Source organism: Misgurnus anguillicaudatus, chromosome 4, assembly GCF_027580225.2.
Source record: "Misgurnus anguillicaudatus chromosome 4, ASM2758022v2, whole genome shotgun sequence".
Taxonomy (NCBI): domain Eukaryota; kingdom Metazoa; phylum Chordata; class Actinopteri; order Cypriniformes; family Cobitidae; genus Misgurnus; species Misgurnus anguillicaudatus.
In genome coordinates, this window is record NC_073340.2 from 9,841,319 (window position 1) to 9,861,937 (window position 20,619).

At 38.7% G+C, this 20,619-nt stretch overlaps 1 protein-coding gene across 5 annotated transcripts in view; it reads right to left on the reverse strand.

Moving 5' to 3' along the window:
- Nucleotides 1–603: 603 nt before the first annotated feature.
- The window catches only part of raraa (retinoic acid receptor, alpha a), a 203,804-nt gene continuing 183,788 nt past the window's right edge, over nt 604–20,619 (reverse strand). For 3 of the 5 annotated variants that reach the window (XM_055175224.2, XM_055175223.2, XM_055175227.2), the window contains 7 exons: nt 13,553–13,701; nt 12,142–12,283; nt 5,159–5,319; nt 4,579–4,755; nt 4,177–4,381; nt 2,249–2,407; nt 604–1,443 (listed from right to left, as the gene is read on the reverse strand). In XM_055175224.2, the coding sequence (XP_055031199.1) occupies nt 1,241–1,443; nt 2,249–2,407; nt 4,177–4,381; nt 4,579–4,755; nt 5,159–5,319; nt 12,142–12,283; nt 13,553–13,701 (1,196 nt within the window). In that variant the 3' untranslated portion in view covers nt 604–1,240. The remainder of the gene's footprint in view (nt 1,444–2,248; nt 2,408–4,176; nt 4,382–4,578; nt 4,756–5,158; nt 5,320–12,141; nt 12,284–13,552; nt 13,702–20,619) is intronic. The other 2 variants (XM_055175226.2, XM_055175228.2) reach the window with 1 other exon arrangement.

Below are 20,619 nucleotides of genomic sequence, written 5' to 3' on the forward strand. Positions count from 1 at the left end.
TGCCATAAGGGAATACTTCCGGGTTTTATAAGTTGTGTAAGAGCATAATGGTGGATAATGGCGGAAATACGTATTGCCGTAAAAACTAACTGGTAGGGAAACATTTTAGTTCAACATGGAAAAAGTCAGATTTTATAATATGTCCCCTTTAATATGTCCCTTTAAAAACTATTATAGAACTGTTCGGCTTTAATTGTCCATATCTCTTAGCTTTGAGGCAAACACAAGTCAGTAGTGTACTACTAAATTTTACATTTGAGCAGATATACAGTAGATTTACATTTTACAGTCTTTCTCTTCTGGAAAAAACAGACCAAAATTATTGACGATATACTACTCAGTACCTATTTTTAAATTATGTCAAATAATTACAAAATTAATAAAAATGTACCTCCCTCTGTAATACCACACGCCAGTGATAGTAGTAGCAAATCATGGTTCATGTATATGACATAGAGCCTCTATTTTATGTCTTATTAGCTATTAAGAATCCTGTCAAATTTATTATTTCAAGCAAAACACATTTTATTCAAAGATTTGATTCATTGAGGTATTGCTTGTATCTAGAGTAACAAAGAGTAAAAAAACACACAACACAAATGCTAATTTCTGCAACCATTTTTATATCTTTTGTGCACGTTTTATGAGTGTAAATCAATATTCTTTTCAATGTTTTTTCTCCGTGAAAAAACATCATCAGTCTATACAAAGTTACTCTCCATTTTCCCTTTCATTAGCATAAAGAGAAACAAAGAGTAAGTACATTTGCATCTTTACATCAAGTCCATATTTCATTCAGTTCAGTCACAATCATTCCATGTTTTCTCTCTCTATATATATTTATATATATATATTTCAGTTGTAGGAAATCAGTCACTGATTGAAAACAGAAGTCCAGACCATAACAATCAGAACAGAAGTCTTATCCTGAATTTGCTTCTATACGCATGTTCATTATTTCTTGCACGTTTTGTCCAACGCAATCTTCGCTCCTCCAGCGGCATTCCTGCCTTCATCCGAAAGGGACTTCGTAACAGAGTGTAAACGAGGAGGGATGCAAATCACAGTCTCATCTCTCCAAAGAGAAGGAGGGAAGAAAACCTCGAACACACGCCTCTCATATTAGTGTGTGACGAGCACAGGTAGAGGGGCGGGAACATGAGAGTGCGCTTCTGAACACACGTCCGCTGTCGGGTCAGGCACGCGGTTATCTGTCCGTAGTGGCTAATGATGCCGATTGTCACGGTGACTGTGTTGGTGGGCTGCTCTGGGCGGAGCTCGGGGAAAGAGAGGGGCTACAGCTACCCGGAGGCGCGCCTGCGGCCCGTGAGCTCACCCCACCTGCAGAGCTCTCCAAACCCTCGGAGTTCTCCAACATCTCCTGAATGAGAGGAGGCATGGAGCCTGGAATCTCCATCTTTAGGGTGATCACACGCTCCGCTCCTGAGAGACAGGGGAGAGGACAAATCAATTATAGTTACGGCAAACTACTTAAGATTAATTAGAAATGTTGACTTCGCTTTTTTTGTTGTATTTAACAATTTCTAAAATTATGTCTTTCACAAAACCTATCCAGAACATCAACTCAAAATCTATTCATAGAATTAAAAGTTCAATTTTAAAGAAGACAGAAGAATATTAAAATATTCACATTACAATTAATCACCCTCAAACGCGGACTGAAATTCTCATTCTGTTTACTATATCAACATTAACCGGCAATTAAAGGAAGTGTCAGTTTGTTGTTTGAAATGGTCCACAAATGTGCGTTTCACATATGTAACGCATGACCTTTCGACATGATTACGTAATACGTAAGGTCGTGCTGGTGCGTCATACGGCTGGTGCAAGACGAGAAGTTGTGGTTTAAAAGTGCAGATTTTTATTTTTCTTGTCGAAAATGATGATGGTTTTGCTAGATAAAACCATTATGCCTCGGTTGGGATCGTTAAGAGCCCTTTAAAGCTGCGTTGAAAATGCAATTTTAAACTGCATTAAAACCGCAAACCGTTGAGGTCCAACAAAGTCCACTAAAACGAGAAAAATCCTGGAATATTTTCCCCAAAAAAATCAATTTCTTCCAGAATAAACAAAGAAAGACACCAACAACCTGGATGACATGGGGGTGAGTAAATTTTCAGTTTTTTATGAAAGTGGAGTAATCCTTTAATTCCTGTGTTAACTATTGGAAAGGTATGTGAAGTGCTTCATAACTCACAACAGCAGTTTGACACACTGTCTAACTCACCCTTAGCACTGATGCTTCTCAAATCTGTGATTTTCATCAGCATCTTAGGGAACATGTGAGGTTTGTGTGGCCTCCTGTTCCTCACGTAGTTCTTCAGTGCTTCTAGCAAAGGCTCCTGCAGTACATCCACCTTATCTGCCTGCTCCAAGTCCTGACGATCTGTACACAATCACAAATATAACTTTGTTTAGATCTACTCCAATGATGTCTGGCCTGTTTGTTGTAATGGGTGAGTTTATACACATTAATATGACCGAACGTTAATAAACATGATGAAAAATGTAAGCTTTTGAGATGACATGAAAGGAAAAAAATTGAAATTATATTTGACACAAAAGAAAATTATGAATTTTTTACATTGTTTCATGAAAGCTAATACGGACTACCGGCACATCCGGGAACTTGACTGTAAATTTTGTCACCGCCCCTTTTTGGGGGAAAAACCAGACCTTCCATTGACTTCCATTCAAAATAGCGAAACAAAGCAATGTTTTTACACAGCCGGCAGGCGTAAATAACTTATGAAATCACTCAGTTTAAACACGTTGAGTAATTATCTGTCCACCCTGCCTGCCATAGAGGGCGAAAGATACATTAACACATTTAAATTGGTCAATATAAAAACATGTCCCTTTCATTCTCACAGCGTCAAATTTGTGTAACAACGCCATCCAGTGATTGCTGGAAATATCGCTAAGCCAGTTAGTTGTATGACTCGACGGAAAAGTGCAATCATTACTCTAAATATAAAGACATAATAAATAAATACGAAGTTACTTTCAAATACGAAGTAAAATCATTCACTTGCTTCCCTGTTGACTCGATGAGGTACGAGTAAATGTCCGGGTAAGACACCTCTGGTCAATAGGGATCATTGTTACACAAATTTGACGCTGTGAGAATGAAAGGGACATGTTTTTATGTTTACCAAATTAAATGTGTTAATGTATCTTTCGGGCTCTATGGCAGGCAGGGTGGACAGATAATTACTCAACATGTTTAATCTGAGTGATTTCATAAGTTATTTACGCCTGCTGGCTGTGTACGAGCGTTGCTTTGTTCCGCTATTTTAAATGGAAGTCAATGGAAGGTCTACTCTGCTTTCCCCCAAAAGTGGGCGTGAACCTGTTCAGAGACATTCTATGACGTTGCGCTGGTTGTGCGTATCTGCTCAACCCCTGACTCAGGTAATTTCACAAGACTTTTTTTAGATGTAAAATAAATCTGTAAAGTCCCCCGAGATTATGTGTGTGAAGTTTTAGCTCAAAATATCATATAGATATTTTATTATAAAATGATCAAATTGCCACTTTGTAGGTGTGAGCAAAAATGTGCCGTTTTGAGTGTGTCCTTTAAAATGCAAATGAGTTGATCTCTGCACTAAATGCCAGTGCTGTGGTTGGATAGTGCAGATTAAGGGGCGGTATTATCCATTTCTGACATCACAAGGGGAGACAATTGTCAATGACCTATTTTTTCACATGCTTGCAGAGAATGGTTTACCAAAACTAAGTTACTGGGTTGTTATTTTTCACATTTTCTAGGTTGATAGAAGTACTGGGGACCCAATTATAGCACTTAAACATGAAAAAAGTCAGATTTTACATGATATGTCCCCTTTAAGAGTCTGATAAAAATGCTAATTTACAGAAAACATGTCAGACGCACTTGTCAGACGGTATTGCACCTGAGCTTCATATTCTTTATTTTCTTTGGTATAATAAGTATATTTTTTCTATTTAGATTTTGAATTTAAATGAGATTTGGAAATGGTTGAAAGACATTTAATCTTTGATCAACCTCAATTCTCTCAAACATCATGAATGCAATACCACTACCAGACCACAGGGTGACACTAGAGATCCATGAGACAGAGTCTAGGCATCTGTTTAGTAGTTTTTAATGATCGTGTTTGTGTGTGTGTGTACCTCCACACAGCAGGCAGATAGCACTGAGCAAACCAGTCTCAGCGTCGTCCATCTCCAGCGGCAGTAGCTGATTGGCGAAGGCGAACACCAGGTCCGTTAACGGTCCGAATCCGGCGTTGTGCATCTGCGTCCGGTTGAGCGTTAAACCGTCAGAGAACGTCATGGTGTCCTGCTCGGGCGTGTAGCGAGTACAGATCCGCAGGATCTAGAGCAGCAACCACAGACATGTTTGACTTGACCTAATGTGCTCATTTTACAGCATGGTGCACAACAACAGCCCATTGAGCGAATGAAATGGGTCATAAAACGACAAATGGGACACGCTACGATCTCATAGACTTCACAGACACTTCATGTAAGCACCCCATTTAGGACAAAGCCATTCGGGACGCAGGTTCTCACCAGTATGTCGAGGCAGGCAGCCTTCAGCAGTGTGATCTGATCTGCAATGGTGAGGGTGGTGAATCCAGGCAGCTGCTTGGCAAACTCCACCGTCTTAATGATGCACTTGGTGGAGAGCTCGCTAAACTTATCCCACAAATCCACATCCAGAGCCACACGTCGCTCCGAGCTGTTACTCTATACGGGGACAGACGGAGAGAATACGGTGAATGTTTTATAGATGCATCAATAATGACTGAAAAAGCCACACACGAATGCTAGACATCAGCTTTTGTGGAGACAAATTTGGTGCATGGGGATAACTAGTCAAGCGCTGTACAACAACATCAAGGGTTTGAGTACACAGACTGAGAATAGGTACTTTGAATGCACTGAAAGTGGCTTAAATCTCAATTTTATCCGTGTGACGCATACTTTTATCATGGTCATTAAATTTCCTAAAAATGCATGTTTAAAACTATCCCAGTATACACAACGGTGCTAAATTTCAACTTAATCTCCAACAAAATCATTGCAAATATCATGTGAGTTTTTAATGAGTTTCGCAGTGCTACAGTATATATAACCCGCACACACTCACCGTGGTGTATTTGCCGAGTTGGCAAAGCGATGGGAAGGTCTCTTGGTGGGCTTTCCTAACCCTGTCAATCATCTGCTCTGTGTCCGGGCTCAGCGTGTAGCTCTCTGTACATTCCTGCTTTTTTTCCTCCTTCTTCTTCTTGTTCCTGTCATTTCTCACTGCTAGAGAGAGAAAAACGGAGGCCATAAATGCTGACTCTATATATTTAATGTGTTTTAAATGCTTTTGTATTGAATACATATACTGAATTAAAAATGTGCTGTATAAAATTTTAAAGGTATATCTCACCCAAAAATGAAACTTCTGTCATCATTTACTCACCCTCAAGTTCTTCCAAACCTGTATGAATTTCTTTGCTCTGCTGAACACAAATGAAGATATTTTGATAAATATTTATAATGGATCTGGGACACCATTGACTCACTATGGAAGTCAACAGATGACAGAATTTTCATTTCTGGGTGAACTATACCTTAAAACTCTAATAATTATTTTACTTTAGCAGTCTTTTAAATAAACATATTATTAATAACATATAGGGATGCACCGATATGGAAATTTTGGCTGATACCGATAACTCTTTATATTTGGGGGCCGATAACCGATATATATATATATATTAGGGCTGTCAAAAGATTAATCGCGATTAATCGCATCCAAAATAAAAGTTTGTGTTTACATAACATATGTGTGTGTACTGTGTCTAAATATTATGTATATATAAATACCGACACATTCAGGTATACATTTAAGAAATATTTGCATTTAAATACTGTATATACATTTATATAATTTATATTATATATGAATATAAATATTTTATATATAAATATAATAAAATTTTCTTAAATATATACATAATTGGGTGTGTTTTTATATATAAATAATAATTATACACCACACACACACATTTGTTATGTTAACACAAACTTTTATTTTGGATGCGATTAATCGCGATTAATCTTTTGACAGCCCTAATATATATATATAGGCCGATAAATATTCATATTAATTTCACAATGAAAACTCCCAGACCGCGGACATCTTCTCTTTGCGCTAGACTAGCATACTCTTCTTAAGCCCGCAACATGTGTCATCTTCGTGCTATGTCACAGAAAGCACCAATCAAAACTCCACATGGCCAGCAATGAGCAAGTAAAGTGGTTCAACAAACCAAAATAATCCATCATTTATCGGCTTTTTCATTTCATCTAATTTTGCTATCAGACCGATAACCGATAATATTAAAAATAAGCAGTTATCGGCCGATAACGATATGTGGGCCGATATATCGTGCATCCCTAATAACATATGAATATCAATGCACCTATAGATTTATACTTGAAGACGGCACAGTTATGCAGCACAGACAGCAAATATAAAACAATTGTGGACACGTGTTGAAGTTTGAATATTGCAAGAAATAAGTAATAGTGTTTTCAAAATGCAAAACATTCATATGTGCACTGAAAAGAAGTAAAGTATAAAAATGTGATATATAGGAGGAGATCAACACACAAAGAGACAAAAGTCTGTAATGTGAGAGAGAGCGAGTGAGAGGGGTAAATGTGTTAGACCCAATAGAGCACATCTGTGAAGAAAAGCCAAGAGGGGAGAAAAGGCGAGAAAAAAAGGTGTTAAAGAGGAAAAGGAAAGACAGGATGGAAAAAAAATGCCATCACATCCTCTCCATCAGCAACATCTCAAAACTCTCTCTCACTCTGCAGGGGTTGTGTTTGTATTGTGATGAATAGTGCTGGAGGATATAATCATACATAATGCTGATGGATCACCACAGGTTTCATTAGACCCATAGCTAATCTAATCACATTATATCACACACACAAACACACACACACGCGCAGTCATGGCATTATTTCCTCTCACATCTCTGGCAGTGTTCGGACCCTCTCTGTGTTCTGCTCTCGGGCCTCTGGAGATGTGGAATTAATTCCTAAATAAAAGTGGCCCATCTAAACGTGCATGCATTAGCCTCAATGATAGATCGGCACAGCGATCATAAGCCGCAAAACACAATTTAATGAAGTCATTAAAGAACTATTAGCCTGACTGTACCATTACTCATTCACAAGCTGTACTGCACATAGAGGGAGAGAGAGAGAAAGAGAGAGAGAAAAAGAGACCAGGAAACAAGGGTCTTTCTCCAGGTACATGAGGGTTGTTTTATGTGAATGTGTCTGGAAAGGTGACACTGGAATTCAGCAATCGGTATTAGAACAGTGCTGATGTAATCGTAATGTCTGTATGTTGAATTCTGATTGGTCAGGAACAAGTGTGCCTCATACATCTTGAAAAGAGAAGCCGCTGGCTCTTTGATCGCCCCCTGGTGGCTGGCTGCAGTACAAAAACCCCACCCTCTCCATGCAAATGAATGGGACTTGGATCTATATAAAAAAAATGATTTACACTTCCAATAAAATTTTCCGAAAAATTGTTTTGGGCCTTTAAGGTAGTTGTTTTCACGCTGATATATGTTCAATTGTTCATTTTTGTGAGAAGTTTCATTTTAGCTAGTAATTTGATGCTATAGAAACGGGGCGTGTCGTTATGATTGGAGTGGTTGAATTGGACATAGAGACAGAGCGCATCGCATTATAACTTAAAACCATGCCCACCGGGGGGAAAACAAGTTTTTATAATAAGTTTTTATAAGCTGTCGACCCCAAAAAAGTAGCGTTTAAAAAAACAAAATGGGATACAGGCAACTTTTCATAGTACTACTACTATTATTAGAACTACGACCACTGGAAGGAAACGTAAACGGCGATCCACTTTTGTGTCTTTAAACGCTCGTTTTTTTTGGTGTCGACAGCTTATAAAAACGTATTTCAGTTTTTTTTACTTGTTAGCTGCATGTACACTGTCACACAGCAACTTTATTCTGTTTTTTGTTATAAGCCTGAAATGAGAAGGAGGCAGCCTTACCTAATTCAAAATGAATGGAGACGGTTGGATTGTCCCCCCCGGTGGGCGTGGTTTCAAATTAGCATAACTGCGCTGTGTCTCTATGCTAGCATTTGGGCGGATGTTTGATACCAGGGCTCCACCTCTGGCTCCACGGATGATTCGTTCTGAGCATGCCCTGACTTCGAACTGACGTTTTTACGTAACATGGCAGCATCCATGGTCGGGCATTTTTGGCTTCAATTCATTACAATGGAAGGAAGCAACGTCGCGTCATCCATCTTTTTTTGCAGTCTATGGTCAGGAACATACAGTATTTAAACATTAAGCATCACTATGCCCTACTTGTGCCATGTGGTTAATTACATTTATGCATTTAGCAGATGCTTTTATCCAAAGTGACTTGCATATATTTTGTATCGGTTTGTGTGTGCCGTAGTAATTGAACCTCTGACCTTTGTGCCGCTGGTGCAATGCTCTACCAAATGAGCTAGACTATAACAGTTAAGGGCAGAACATATAAGGGCCGTTTCCCAGACAGGGCTTATCCTAATAAAGAGGACATTTCACAAGACTTTTTAAGATGTAAAATTAATCTTTGGTGTCCCCAGAGCATGTATGTGAAGTTTTAGCTCAAAATACCATATAAACAATTCATTATAACATATTAAAATTACCACTTGTAGGTGTAAGCAAAAATGTGCAATTTTTGTGAGTGTCATTTAATATGCAAATGAGCTGAACTCTGCACTAAATGGTAGTGCCGTGGTTGGATAGAGCAGATTAAGGGGCGGTACTATCCAATTCTGACATCACAAGGGGAGCCATATTTCAATGAGCTATTTTTTCACATGCTTGCAGAGAATGGTTTACAAAAATAAAATTAATGGGTTGATCTTTTTCACAATTTCTAGGTTGATAGAAGCACTGGGGACCCAATTATAGCACTTAAACATGAAGAAGTCAGATTTTCATGAAATGTCCCCTTTAAAATATATATAAATCAAGATGAACACCAGTATTTTTTGTGTAAGACATGTTTGTAAAAACTACTTAAAAGTCCTAATAGAACTAAGGCCTAATCCTGGATTGATCTTAACCCTGTCCGAGGAAACTGCCCCATAAAGTATAGTGATGTACAGTCTTGTTTAACTAAGAGGAGGGCAGGCACACTGGGATCTGGGAAAGATGAGTCATTTGAGGGTCCTTATTCTTATACATGTGGATTGAATTGTACTTGATGCTACGGTATTAGAGGACCAGGACAATTCAAATGAATACACCCAGTTTTTACTGTATGCGATGCCACCAACAGAGTTTGCAGATGAGCAAAATGCACATAAATGTTCTTGGGTATGCAAGAACAACTGAAGTTTCAGGGAAGAACCTAAACTACCAAAATGATCATAAGGACATTTCACCTGGAATGATATGATCACAAATATCTACGATTTGCTAACATGGCCAATCGTCAAAGGTTTGGAATGAGCCGATAAGTGCTCTTCAAGGGCTTATAAACCACTGTTTGACATTCACCCGGTGTGTTGATTCAATAAGACCTGCACGGAGTGTCATGACAATTCAGCATCTTGAAGACTGAGACCTAATCTTACCTAAACTATTATTCTATTGTTGCAGTAAAAGCGCTGATATTTTCTTTAGGAAGTCTCTGGTTAAGTTATGTAAGTGATGCACTGATTTGTATTGTCAAAGCGATGCATCAGTGCATTTTTAAACCCATAATTCCACACACGTGTCTGTGTGTGGCTCTTGGCAGGGATAATTTGAGAGGAGAAAATTAAAGGGCTGGCAGATCGTCCATCACAAAGATGAAATTCAATGAAATGATAAAAATGTCAATGTTTCCGCTCCCCCCTTGCTCCCTACCGCTCTTTTTTCACCATCTCTCCTCCTTCTCAGCAGCAGGCAGATGAGTTGTGAGTCTAATGCATTTGTGATGAAATAAAACCATATGCGTTTTGCTGAAAATTTATGCACGCGTTTTATTACAGATGTTCTGAGTGTTGGCATGCATGCGGTTAGTGAAGGGTGAACGTGGAGCTGTGCATCATTTCGTGATGTTGTTTTGTATGTGCTAAGAGCTGTGAATTTATATGAACTCGCATTAATGAAACATACTCATGTCTGTGTGTAGGGGCTGTACATCTGCTATTGTGAGCGATCACATGGGCGGACACAAATCCGCTGACTTTTTGCCATTTTCTGTGCTGTTTGCTAAAAAAAGAGTAATCAAACGCTTAAGAGAGGGACACGTGTAAATTGTCATTATATTTAAAGTATCTTAAAGTAAGTACACCCTATTCCTGACCCTTAACCAAGCCCTAAACCTAGTTTCTTAAAAGCATAGTTAACTTAGTCTAACTAGTACATCTTTATCAGCATAGATTGATGGTGTCTTCCGAAACCATCGCTCCAACGAATATCCGAAAACTGCATTGCAATTAATTCCTAAATAAAAGTGGTCCATCTTAAAGGATTAATCCATTTTCTTAAAAGAAAAATCCAGACAATCCACTCACCACCATCCCATCCAAAATGTTGATGTCTTTTTTTGCTCAGTCGAGAAGAAATTATGTTTTTTGAGGAAAACATTGCAGGATTTTTCTAATTTTAATGGACTTTAATAGAGCCCAACATTTAATACTTAACTCAACACTTAACAGTTTTTTTCAACAGAGTTTCAAAGGACTATAAACGATCCCAAACGAGGCATAAGGGTCTTATCTAGCAAAACGATTGTCATTTTTGACAAGAAAAATAACAAATATGTACTTTTAAACCACGACTTTTCGTCTAGGTTCGGTCCAGCGCGACCTAACGTAAATGCGCAGTGACGTAGGGAGGTCACGTGTTACATATATAAAACGCACATTTGCGGACCATTTTAAACAATGAACTGCCACAAAGACATTAAATAGTATCAATTGACATACAACAACATAGGAATGGTCCTCTTTCAACCACTTGTAAACACTGGGGCGGAGTTTCGCGTTCATCCTCTGTGACCTCTTGACGTCATGACGTATTGCGTGGGGTCAGCTGGCGCATCACGACCAGATCTAGACGAGAAGTTGTGGTTTAAAAGTGTATATTTGTTATTTTTCTTGTCAAAAATGACAATCGTTTGGCTAGATAAAACCCTTATGTCTCGTTTGAGATAGTTTATAGTCCTTTGAAACTCCGTTGAAAAAAACTGTTAAGTGTTGAGTTAAGTATTAAATGTTGGGCTCTATTAAAGTCCATTAAAATGAGAAAAATCCTGCAATGTTTTCCTCAAAAAACATAATTTCTTCTGGACTGAACAAAGAAAGACATCAACATTTTGGATGACATGGTGGTGAGTAAATTATCTGGATTTTTCTTTTAAGAAAAAGGACTAATCCTTTAACGTACATACATTAGCCTCAATGATAAATCGCCGCAAAACACATCACCAGATTTTTGTATCCACGCATACTTTTTACGCGTAGGTTGCGCATGCATTCGCATACAAAATAAAAAAACAAACTATACCCCGGGCTTTACACAGACCACATTATTGAGTAAAATAAAGACAACATATGTATGTGCAATGTGTCAAATGCTTTTGACACATAATGCAAAGTGTGACCCATTATGGTAACATCCACAGTTGGGAAGTGAAAATGTTGAATTGTCCTAAAAATAACATTACAATGCAAAATAGGTTTTGATTCTTTTGGTCATGGGGTAAAGCATGAGCCAGCTGTTTTTACATGAGATGCAGAGTATCGTTGTTTGTACGGATTTCTTAGTATTGTCGATGCATCAGTTTGGAAGTCTGAACAAACAAACACCCATAGCTCCACATTTGCTCCAAACCTGCATGCGTGTGTGTTTATCTCTCACCTTTCCCAATTAACTTCTCAAATCTGACAGAAGCTAGCTGTGTGCTCACATAGCCAGAGGGAAGCACTCACTCACTGCATATGTGTGAATATGTGTGCATTATGTCTCTGCTCGATACTCTGGCAGGAGCTTTTTAACCATGGATGCAATGTTATCTATGCCTGACTCACATTCTTTAGACATTCCTACTTCCAGGCACTTTTGCAGCCGGCAGTACTGGCATCGGTTGCGCGTCACTTTGTTAATGATGCAGTTCTTCTCCCTGTGGCACGTGTACACCATATTCTTCTGGATACTTCTTCTGAAGAAACCCTGAAGACAGACAAACATGCAATGAGCAGTGCGACTTTCAACACCAGTCGTGTGTCATGTTATGCTAAAAACATTTTTTACATGCTGTGTGGATGCTAGGGTGCTCTGGGATGTTACTTAAAGGATTACTCCACTTTCATAAAAAGAAATCCCAGTAATTTACTCACCCCCATGTCATCCAAAATGTGGATGTCTTTCTTTGCTTAGTCGAGAAGAAATTAGGTTTTTTGAGGAAAACATTCCAGGATTTTTCTCAATTTAATAGACTTTATTGGACTTAAACAGTTTACAGTTCAAATGCAGTTTAAAGGGCACTAAACAATCCAAAACGGTCAGCAAAACCATTGTCTTTTTGGCAAAAAAAACCCACAATGAAGGCTTTTAAACCACAACTTCTCGTCTTGCACTAGCCGTGTGATGTGTCAGCGCGACCTTATGTATTGCGTAATAACATCGAGAGGTCACGCATGACGTAAGCGAAATTACCGCTTCAGTGTTTTCAAGTGTGGAGAAAGAGGACCATTCCGACGTTGTTGTTTATGAGGATTGATACTAATTAATGTCTTTGTGTCAGTTTATTGTTTAAAATGGTCCGCAAATGTGACCTCTTGATATGCTTGGGCAAATACGTAAGGTCGCGCTTGCGCATCACACAACTAGTGCAAGACAACAAGTTGTGGTCTAAAAGTACTTCTTCATTTTTCTTGCCATGAAATTGTTTGGCATAATTTGAATGCGTTGAAACTGCAATTTTGAACTGCATTTTAACTGTAAACTGTAAAAAAAAATTAATTTATTCAATTGAGAATAATCCTGGAATGTTTTCCTCAAAAAACGTAATTTCTTCTCGACTGAACAAAGAAAAATATCAACAACTTGGATGACATGGTGGTTAGTAAATTATTGGGATTTTATTTGATTAAAGTGGAATATTCCTTTAAGGGTTTTTAGGGCAGTCCATTGGTCAAAGTGATATTCACACATACAATGATTTTGTCGTAAAAAACTATTGGTGGCTTTCACCACGCAATAACTTTCAAAAGTCAGGTCACAAAAAAAATGTGTAAATAAACTCAAAAACAGCGTTTTGTCATGTCTACAAAATGTCCTAAATGGTTTAAAAAAACGTATCAATAATTCTGATCAAGCATGGTATTAAAAAGTTGGAGTTGGGGATGAGGAGGGATGCCAGAAAGCTTAATGCCAAAGTGGCATTTTCTGAACATGTTTCTAAAGATTCATCTATATATGTGTGTATGTATGTCTCACCTTGCAGCCTTCACAGGCACTGACGCCATAGTGGTACCCTGAAGACTTGTCCTGACACACAAAACAGGGCTTATAAACACGAGGAGGAGGTGGTGGAGAGGGCGGACTGGGGACGATCTCTTCCGAACTCGTACTCTGCGTCTCAATAGCTGTGTGAGAGAGAGAAACAAAGAAAGTTTATACATTTATAAGGAAACTAGAGCTGCACAATATATCGTTTTAGCATAGTCATCGGAATGTGTGCATCTGCAACAGTCACATCGGGGAGGATTGGTAGGGATGTGCCAGGGTCTGGTTTGGTTGCTTGACAAGTGGTATGCAAAACGACCATGCAACTATATAAGTTGCCAGCTCAGAGCTATACAAGAAATTCAAGATAAAAGAATTTTTTTCTCAGAGCTTTTCAAGTCCATCCAGTATTTCACATACCGCAGACAATCGAAATATCGCAATGTCAGCCACCCCGTCCTTACAATTTTATACCCTTTTATATTTCAATCTGCATTCAATGCTCACAACTGCAGCGCCACAAAACACAAACAGCTGGTGTGTGATGGAAAACATTACAAGAGAGATCAAAGATGAAGACCCGAATGAGCTCCTCTGGAGGGAGAATGTTTCCATCACAGAGAGAAACGATATGAAGGAGTTTGTCTTGAGGAAATATGTTTCCAGACAGAGCAGATGATCTGAATGCATTCATGAAACACGTGCAACACATTTGTGCTGCTCATAATTATTTTATCATCACACGTCCAAACAAGAGATCAGCACTGTTAAACACAGTTAAAACCAGTGGCGGCCCAGCGCTGATGTGTGATGAACAGACGCCGCTCTGATCCTGACTGTTTTACTGCTGCTCCTGCGGTGGGCAAATACAAACATCTTTCACTCTTCAACACTTAAACAAATCCATAATGAATACTCAGCAGCAGCTGATGTCGGATTTCATGTGGTTAACAGCATGTTAATTTGGTAGATACAGATCTTGTTATGCAGTGGGTAGCACTGTTGCCTCACAGCAAGAAGGTCCCCAGTTCAAGCCCTGGTTAGTTCAGGTGGTCTTTCTGTGTGAAGTTTGCATGTTCTCTAAGTTTACTCCGTGTACTCCGGTTTCCTCCCACAGACCAAAAACATGCAAGTTAAGTAAACTTCAGTGGTGGCTCGTGACTGCTCATCCGAGGGGCGCAAATTCAAAATAAGTGTTCGGAATGTCATGTGTGTTGTTTGCGTTTTGTGTTTGGTACGTAAGGTAAATCGTGCATCACATGTTTTGTCAAAATAAGTGCTTGCTGCATACGCGTCAAAACCGTTTATGATAAAAAAGACGCTCACGTTCACAAAATACACGTAAGACACTTCCTTAACAGTAAACTCTGATTACGCATTTATGCGAGTATCTGGCAAACGCGAGCGTCCCTTTTATCATAAACCCTTTAGACGCGTCTGCAGCAGGCACTTATTTTGACAAGACACGTGATGCACACAGGATCTCTCAAAGCGCTGAACACATACTTTGAAAAAAGGAACCCCACACATGACGGGCTACATACACGCTGTGACGAACTTCGCATCGAGCACCCTCGAAAAAAGAAGTCACCGGCCGCCACTGGTAAACTGGAGATGCCAAATTGCCCCTTCCTAAACATGTTTGTACAGACTTACTTATGTAGATCAACTTGTGCATTAACCAGTTCTCGCCATGAATATAGCCATTAGATGCTGACATCACTTGCTTTTATGGTACCAAGCTGTAACCAAAATAATTCAGGATTATGGGTTGAGATTCAGAATGGCTCTTTGTGTGCCCATGTTACTACTACAAGGGATGTTAATATTGACCGGTTAACCGAAATTAAGAATTTATGATCGATTAAAATAAAAAATAGTTAAAATAAAAAAAGATTTGTTAACGAACAATGCCTGTCGCCATGTGCCTTAGAGATGCACGGTTGGCGGTTACAACCGCGGACTCCGCGGATAAGCCGCGGATCGGGCGGATGACGTGACGAAAAATAATATTTTTAATTTAATTTAATTTTAATTTAATTTAGGCTATTTATTTATTTTTGTCCCTGTGGGCCAATCGGAGAGCGGAGTTCACTGCTGATATTCTGAAAGCTTTCTAATCTCGCCTTGCATTGCCCAATCAGCGGATGGCGGCCGGGTGCGGTTTTGAAAATTGGTCAAAACGTTGGTGCGGATGGATGGCGGACAGATGATGACTTTTGTGAAGCGGATGAAATAATAGGCCATCCACGCATCTCTAATGTGCCTACAGACATTTTACCACTTTTCTATCCTTAGTTTGTAAATGGCCTGTAAATGACGCAAATTATTGCTGTCCTGACGGTCTGGTAAAATAATAATTTGTATGAGAAATCATATGTACTGCATATGCTGCCCTCTCACGGCAAGTCGTGTTAGGACACGATTATCCGTTTTTTTTTTGTCTCACTCGGCACAAATTTCTATAAATAGTTTTTCTTGTCCGTGGCATGACTTTCTTTTTAGTGTCACTTTATGTATTGTTTTCTCATTGTTTTTCCTATTTTTAAATTGTTGTCGCTTGGGGTTGGGGTTAGATTTGTAGTTTTGGTTAGAGATGTAATTTTATGAATTGGTTTCCACATGTTTTTCTTCCGATTTTAAAACTATTTTCGCTTGGGGTTGGGGTTGAAGTTGGAGTTTGGGTTAGGATGTCTGAAATGTGATAGAAAGTCATAGGGATGTTCACATTGACCGTTTAACCGTTAACCGAAGGTAAAAATTTATGACCGATTAACATTATCAGTTAAAATAAAAAAATATTTGTTAATACATGGTGCGTGTCGTCATGAGCCGACAGACATTTCGACACTTTTCTATCTTTAACTCATTCACCGCCATTGACGAGTTATCTCGTCATTTATGAGTTCATATTTAACTAATAAATATGCCTTTCTGGACGAAGATTTAATGATTTATTTTAACTGCCTTTATGTTTGATAGTCATTCTGAGTCTGATGTCTAACATAAATTCCTTTACAAAAACGCAATTTTTTAAGGTTTTTGCTCAAAATGTTGTATTTTTGAAGAGAAATATCCATATTTCAGTGGTTAAATTAAGTAGAAAAAGTAAATATATAATGAAACCTTTTTTTTCCCCATTTTGTTTTTTTGTTTGTTTGTTTATTGTTTGTTTGAAAGCAGAGGGTGTGTTCTTTAATTTGATATAATTTGTATGTTTATAGAAAATAATTTTTCCTGCAAGGAATTTTGTGAAAATTTTGTTAAAATCACAAAAATGCAGGTGGGCAACTTTTCTCAAAAAGGCTGGCGGTGAATGAGTTAATTTGTGAATGTCCTGTATGACACAAATTATTGCTGCCCTGATAAAGTAATAATTTGTATGAGATCATTTGTATGCGTGTTTGGAAGCTGAACGGAGACGCGCGTGTCCGCGCAAGATGACGCGGTCCGTCTCGCGCACATCCGGACAGACGTTCGCTGATGGCCTCTGACCCTCACCATAAACATCTCTCTTTTTGCACAAACGGAGAAAGACGACGCAAAAGCAAAACTTTCTCAAAAGCGTCCTGCTTTAGAAATGACCACTGTGGTAGATGAAAAAGAGACAATCTGCCCTTTTTGGATATAAATCCTCTCCTCTGGACTGTTCGCGTGCTTTTTAATAAAGTAATGTTGCGTGAATATCTGATAATGTATGAATCCTGGTTATGTTGTAGATCTGTCGCTGCTGTTTTTACGTTCAAATGTAATGTTTTGTTTTTACTAGTTCACAGACAACCGTCAACTGTATTATACTCAATGAAAATTTCATATAAAAATCTTATAAGTTAACGGTTAATGTTCGGTTTAGAAGCTACGGTTGTCGGTCGGGAAAATTAACTGATATGAGCATCCCTAGAAAGTCATTCTAACCCCAACCCCAAGCAACAATGGTAAAAAAAATAGGAAAAAACAATTAGAAAACAATACATAAAATGACACGAAAAAAGTTGCGCCATGGACACGAAAAAGACATTTGTGCTCAATGGTACAAAAAAGCGGAAAAACGTGTCCTGAACACGAATAAATTAATCAAATATTTTGTGACTATAACACGACTTGCCGTAATACCGGGTTGGCATATGTGTCCATGCTTTAGAAGAGAGAATCTTACAAAAGTGTATAAAAAAATAAAAACAATAATGAAACCCCACCTCTAACCCCGACACCACAGTGGCGAAAGTAAATCGTAAAAAAATGTACGAATGTGGTTGTAAGATTTAATACTAATTAACCCCCTCGTAAAATACATACAAATTGCCATGAGATTGCGTTGGATCACTACATCCTATTCTGACTCCCAAGGTGTCAAAAACCAGTACATGATCGAAATATAATGATAAGAAATTGCCAAAGGTACCCCTCAGTGTCACTATGTAGATAAATTATGAACTCTCTTGCTCTATTTATAACTAGGGCGGCTCGATTATTGGAAAATCATAATCGAGATGATTTTGATGAAAATCATAAACAAGATAACTCAGTGGCTTTGAAAACATGCATTTATTTAACCTTTTTATTAAGTAAGTGTTGCAATAGGCTACACATGTCAAAGCAGTGGTGTCTTTGAAGTGCCTTACAAACACATCGGTCCAGCAGCACGCAATCTATATTTGAATCAAACAATGATTGTTTTACCTCAATTATCTTATAATGAAATTGAAAATCTAAGACGATTAATTGCGCAACCCTATTCACTACTATTGCTACACAATACAGAATTTTTTGTCATATTGACATCTTCAGTATCTGAATGTGTCGCCCTGAAAATCAAATCTGGAGAAACAAGGTCATGCAAGCTTGAATATAATCCCACGCTGGAGAATATATGGAGGTCATAACAGACAAGCAGACAAATACTGCTAGTAATATTATTGAGTTATTAAAAACACAGTGTGTGTTGTAAAGATGAAGGGGTATCCGAGGTGAATGTATGTTGACTTCTCTGGAAAATTTGTCCGTTGTCTATGTGTGTGTCAGCTGTAGCAGAGGGTAGCCGAAGTTGTGTGCGCTTGTTAAATTTAGAAGTTTTATTTACACACCACTGCAGTTCGGCCCCGCCGGGCACATCACACACACACACATACATAAATACACAGAATGCGTGTGCAACAGCATCCACACACACACACACACACACACACACACACACACACACACACACACACACACACACACACACACACACACATAAAGACCAGCACACACACTCAGGCATCCAGAAACGATAAAGTGATGGAGTGAAGGGCTGACTCAGCCACTGAAAGAGAAGAAAACCAAAGCGGGAGACATGTGGATATTACAAGCTAGAAAAGCACATGCACCCAGCCTCATACAACAAAACATCCGAACACAGAAAAAAACAAAAATATGTTTGGAGCTAATCTTGGCCACGTACATACTTAAAAAGTTTTGAGAGTGAAAAAATGTGGAAGTGAATCCCCTAAGTGTTCATTCCATGTCTGTACGGAACAAGACTTAAAATGCAAGGATTGACACAGAGGTAACCATAGTAACGTTCTGCCTTCTCGCATGGTTACCATTCATTGCTTTAACCAAAATATTATTACATTGTTATGTTCTGCAATAAAAAAACAGCCTTGTATGGATTTATGAGGCTGTTTTACAGAGAGCTGCCTTGCAGTGTTGCCATGTCCACGTCTTTTTTGGGCTTGCATGCCATTGTGCCACGGTTTTTTGGCCTTGACTCATGATGTGATCAAGTTTTGATGTTAAAGTGGGAAGGTGCTGGTCCCGATATTTTGGTCTTTGAGGTAAAGCATTTGGACTTTGGTTTATCATAGGATTTTTCTTGTTCGCTGTATTTTTTATGAGCAAGAACTGGCAACACATGTAAGTAAACACTCGTACCTGCACTGTGTATACAGAAAAAAAATATATTTTTTAGAAGAGAGACATGTCATGTCCATGATGCACGTTTAAATACTTCATCAGCAACTAGTTGTTCAATCAAGTCCTGTACACACTCCGCAGAGTTTCTGTCAATTTTGCAGGAGTTAAAGGACTCTCCACTTTTTTTGAAAATATGTTCATTTTCCAGCTCCCATCAAGTTAAACATTTGATTTTTACCATTTTGGAAAAGTTTCGATATTTTTCTTATTTAAAGGGACACAAGGCAGCATTTTTATGTTAATAAATCATCTTTGTAAGTCGGTATATGGTTAAATGACTCATTACCGAATGAATGAAGACTCTCTCGCCCGCCCCTACCGTCTGTAGGAAGAATACCCCACTTGCAACTTCGCTGTATCCGACCCGGTGTCCTTCAGTCTCGCAAAGTCTCAGATATCGCGAGAAGCAGGATCACTTTACAGCAAACAACACAGAGGCAGGCGAGCTAAACACGGCTAGCGATTGTTGCAAATGGCAGAGCCGGGGAAGAAGCATCGAAAACCCTTGACGGAAGGGAAACCTAACTAAATTGGAAATAAGCTGATAAACTTGGTTCCGAGGGGGGAGGGACAACAGTTCGTTTTTACGACAGTGTGTTTGAAAGCATTTACTTTCAGACACTAGGGGGAGCTCGTAGAGAAATATTACGCAGACTTGCCTGGTTTCCCTTTAAAATTTGACTCTTCTGTAGTTACATCGTGTACTAAGACCATTGTCAAAATAAAATGTGCAATTTTCTAGGCTGATATGGCTAGGAACTATATTCTCATTCTGGCGTAATAATCAAGGACTTTGCTGCAGTACCATGGATGCAGCAGGCGCAATGATATTACGCAGTGCACAAAAATAGTCCCCTGCTATTCCCAAGGGGACTATTTTCGGGCGCTGCATAATAACATTACAGAACTACAGAAGAGTCAAGTTTTAAACAATACATTAAAAAATATTGAAACTCTTTGGCTATTTTTAGCGTGATGCTAATGGTCTAATCAGATTCAATGGATTATGCTAAGCTATGCTAAAAGTGGTACCGGCAGACCGGAAATCGTCTGAATGGATTCCAAAATGGTAAAAATCAAATGTTTAACTTTAGGGGAGCTGG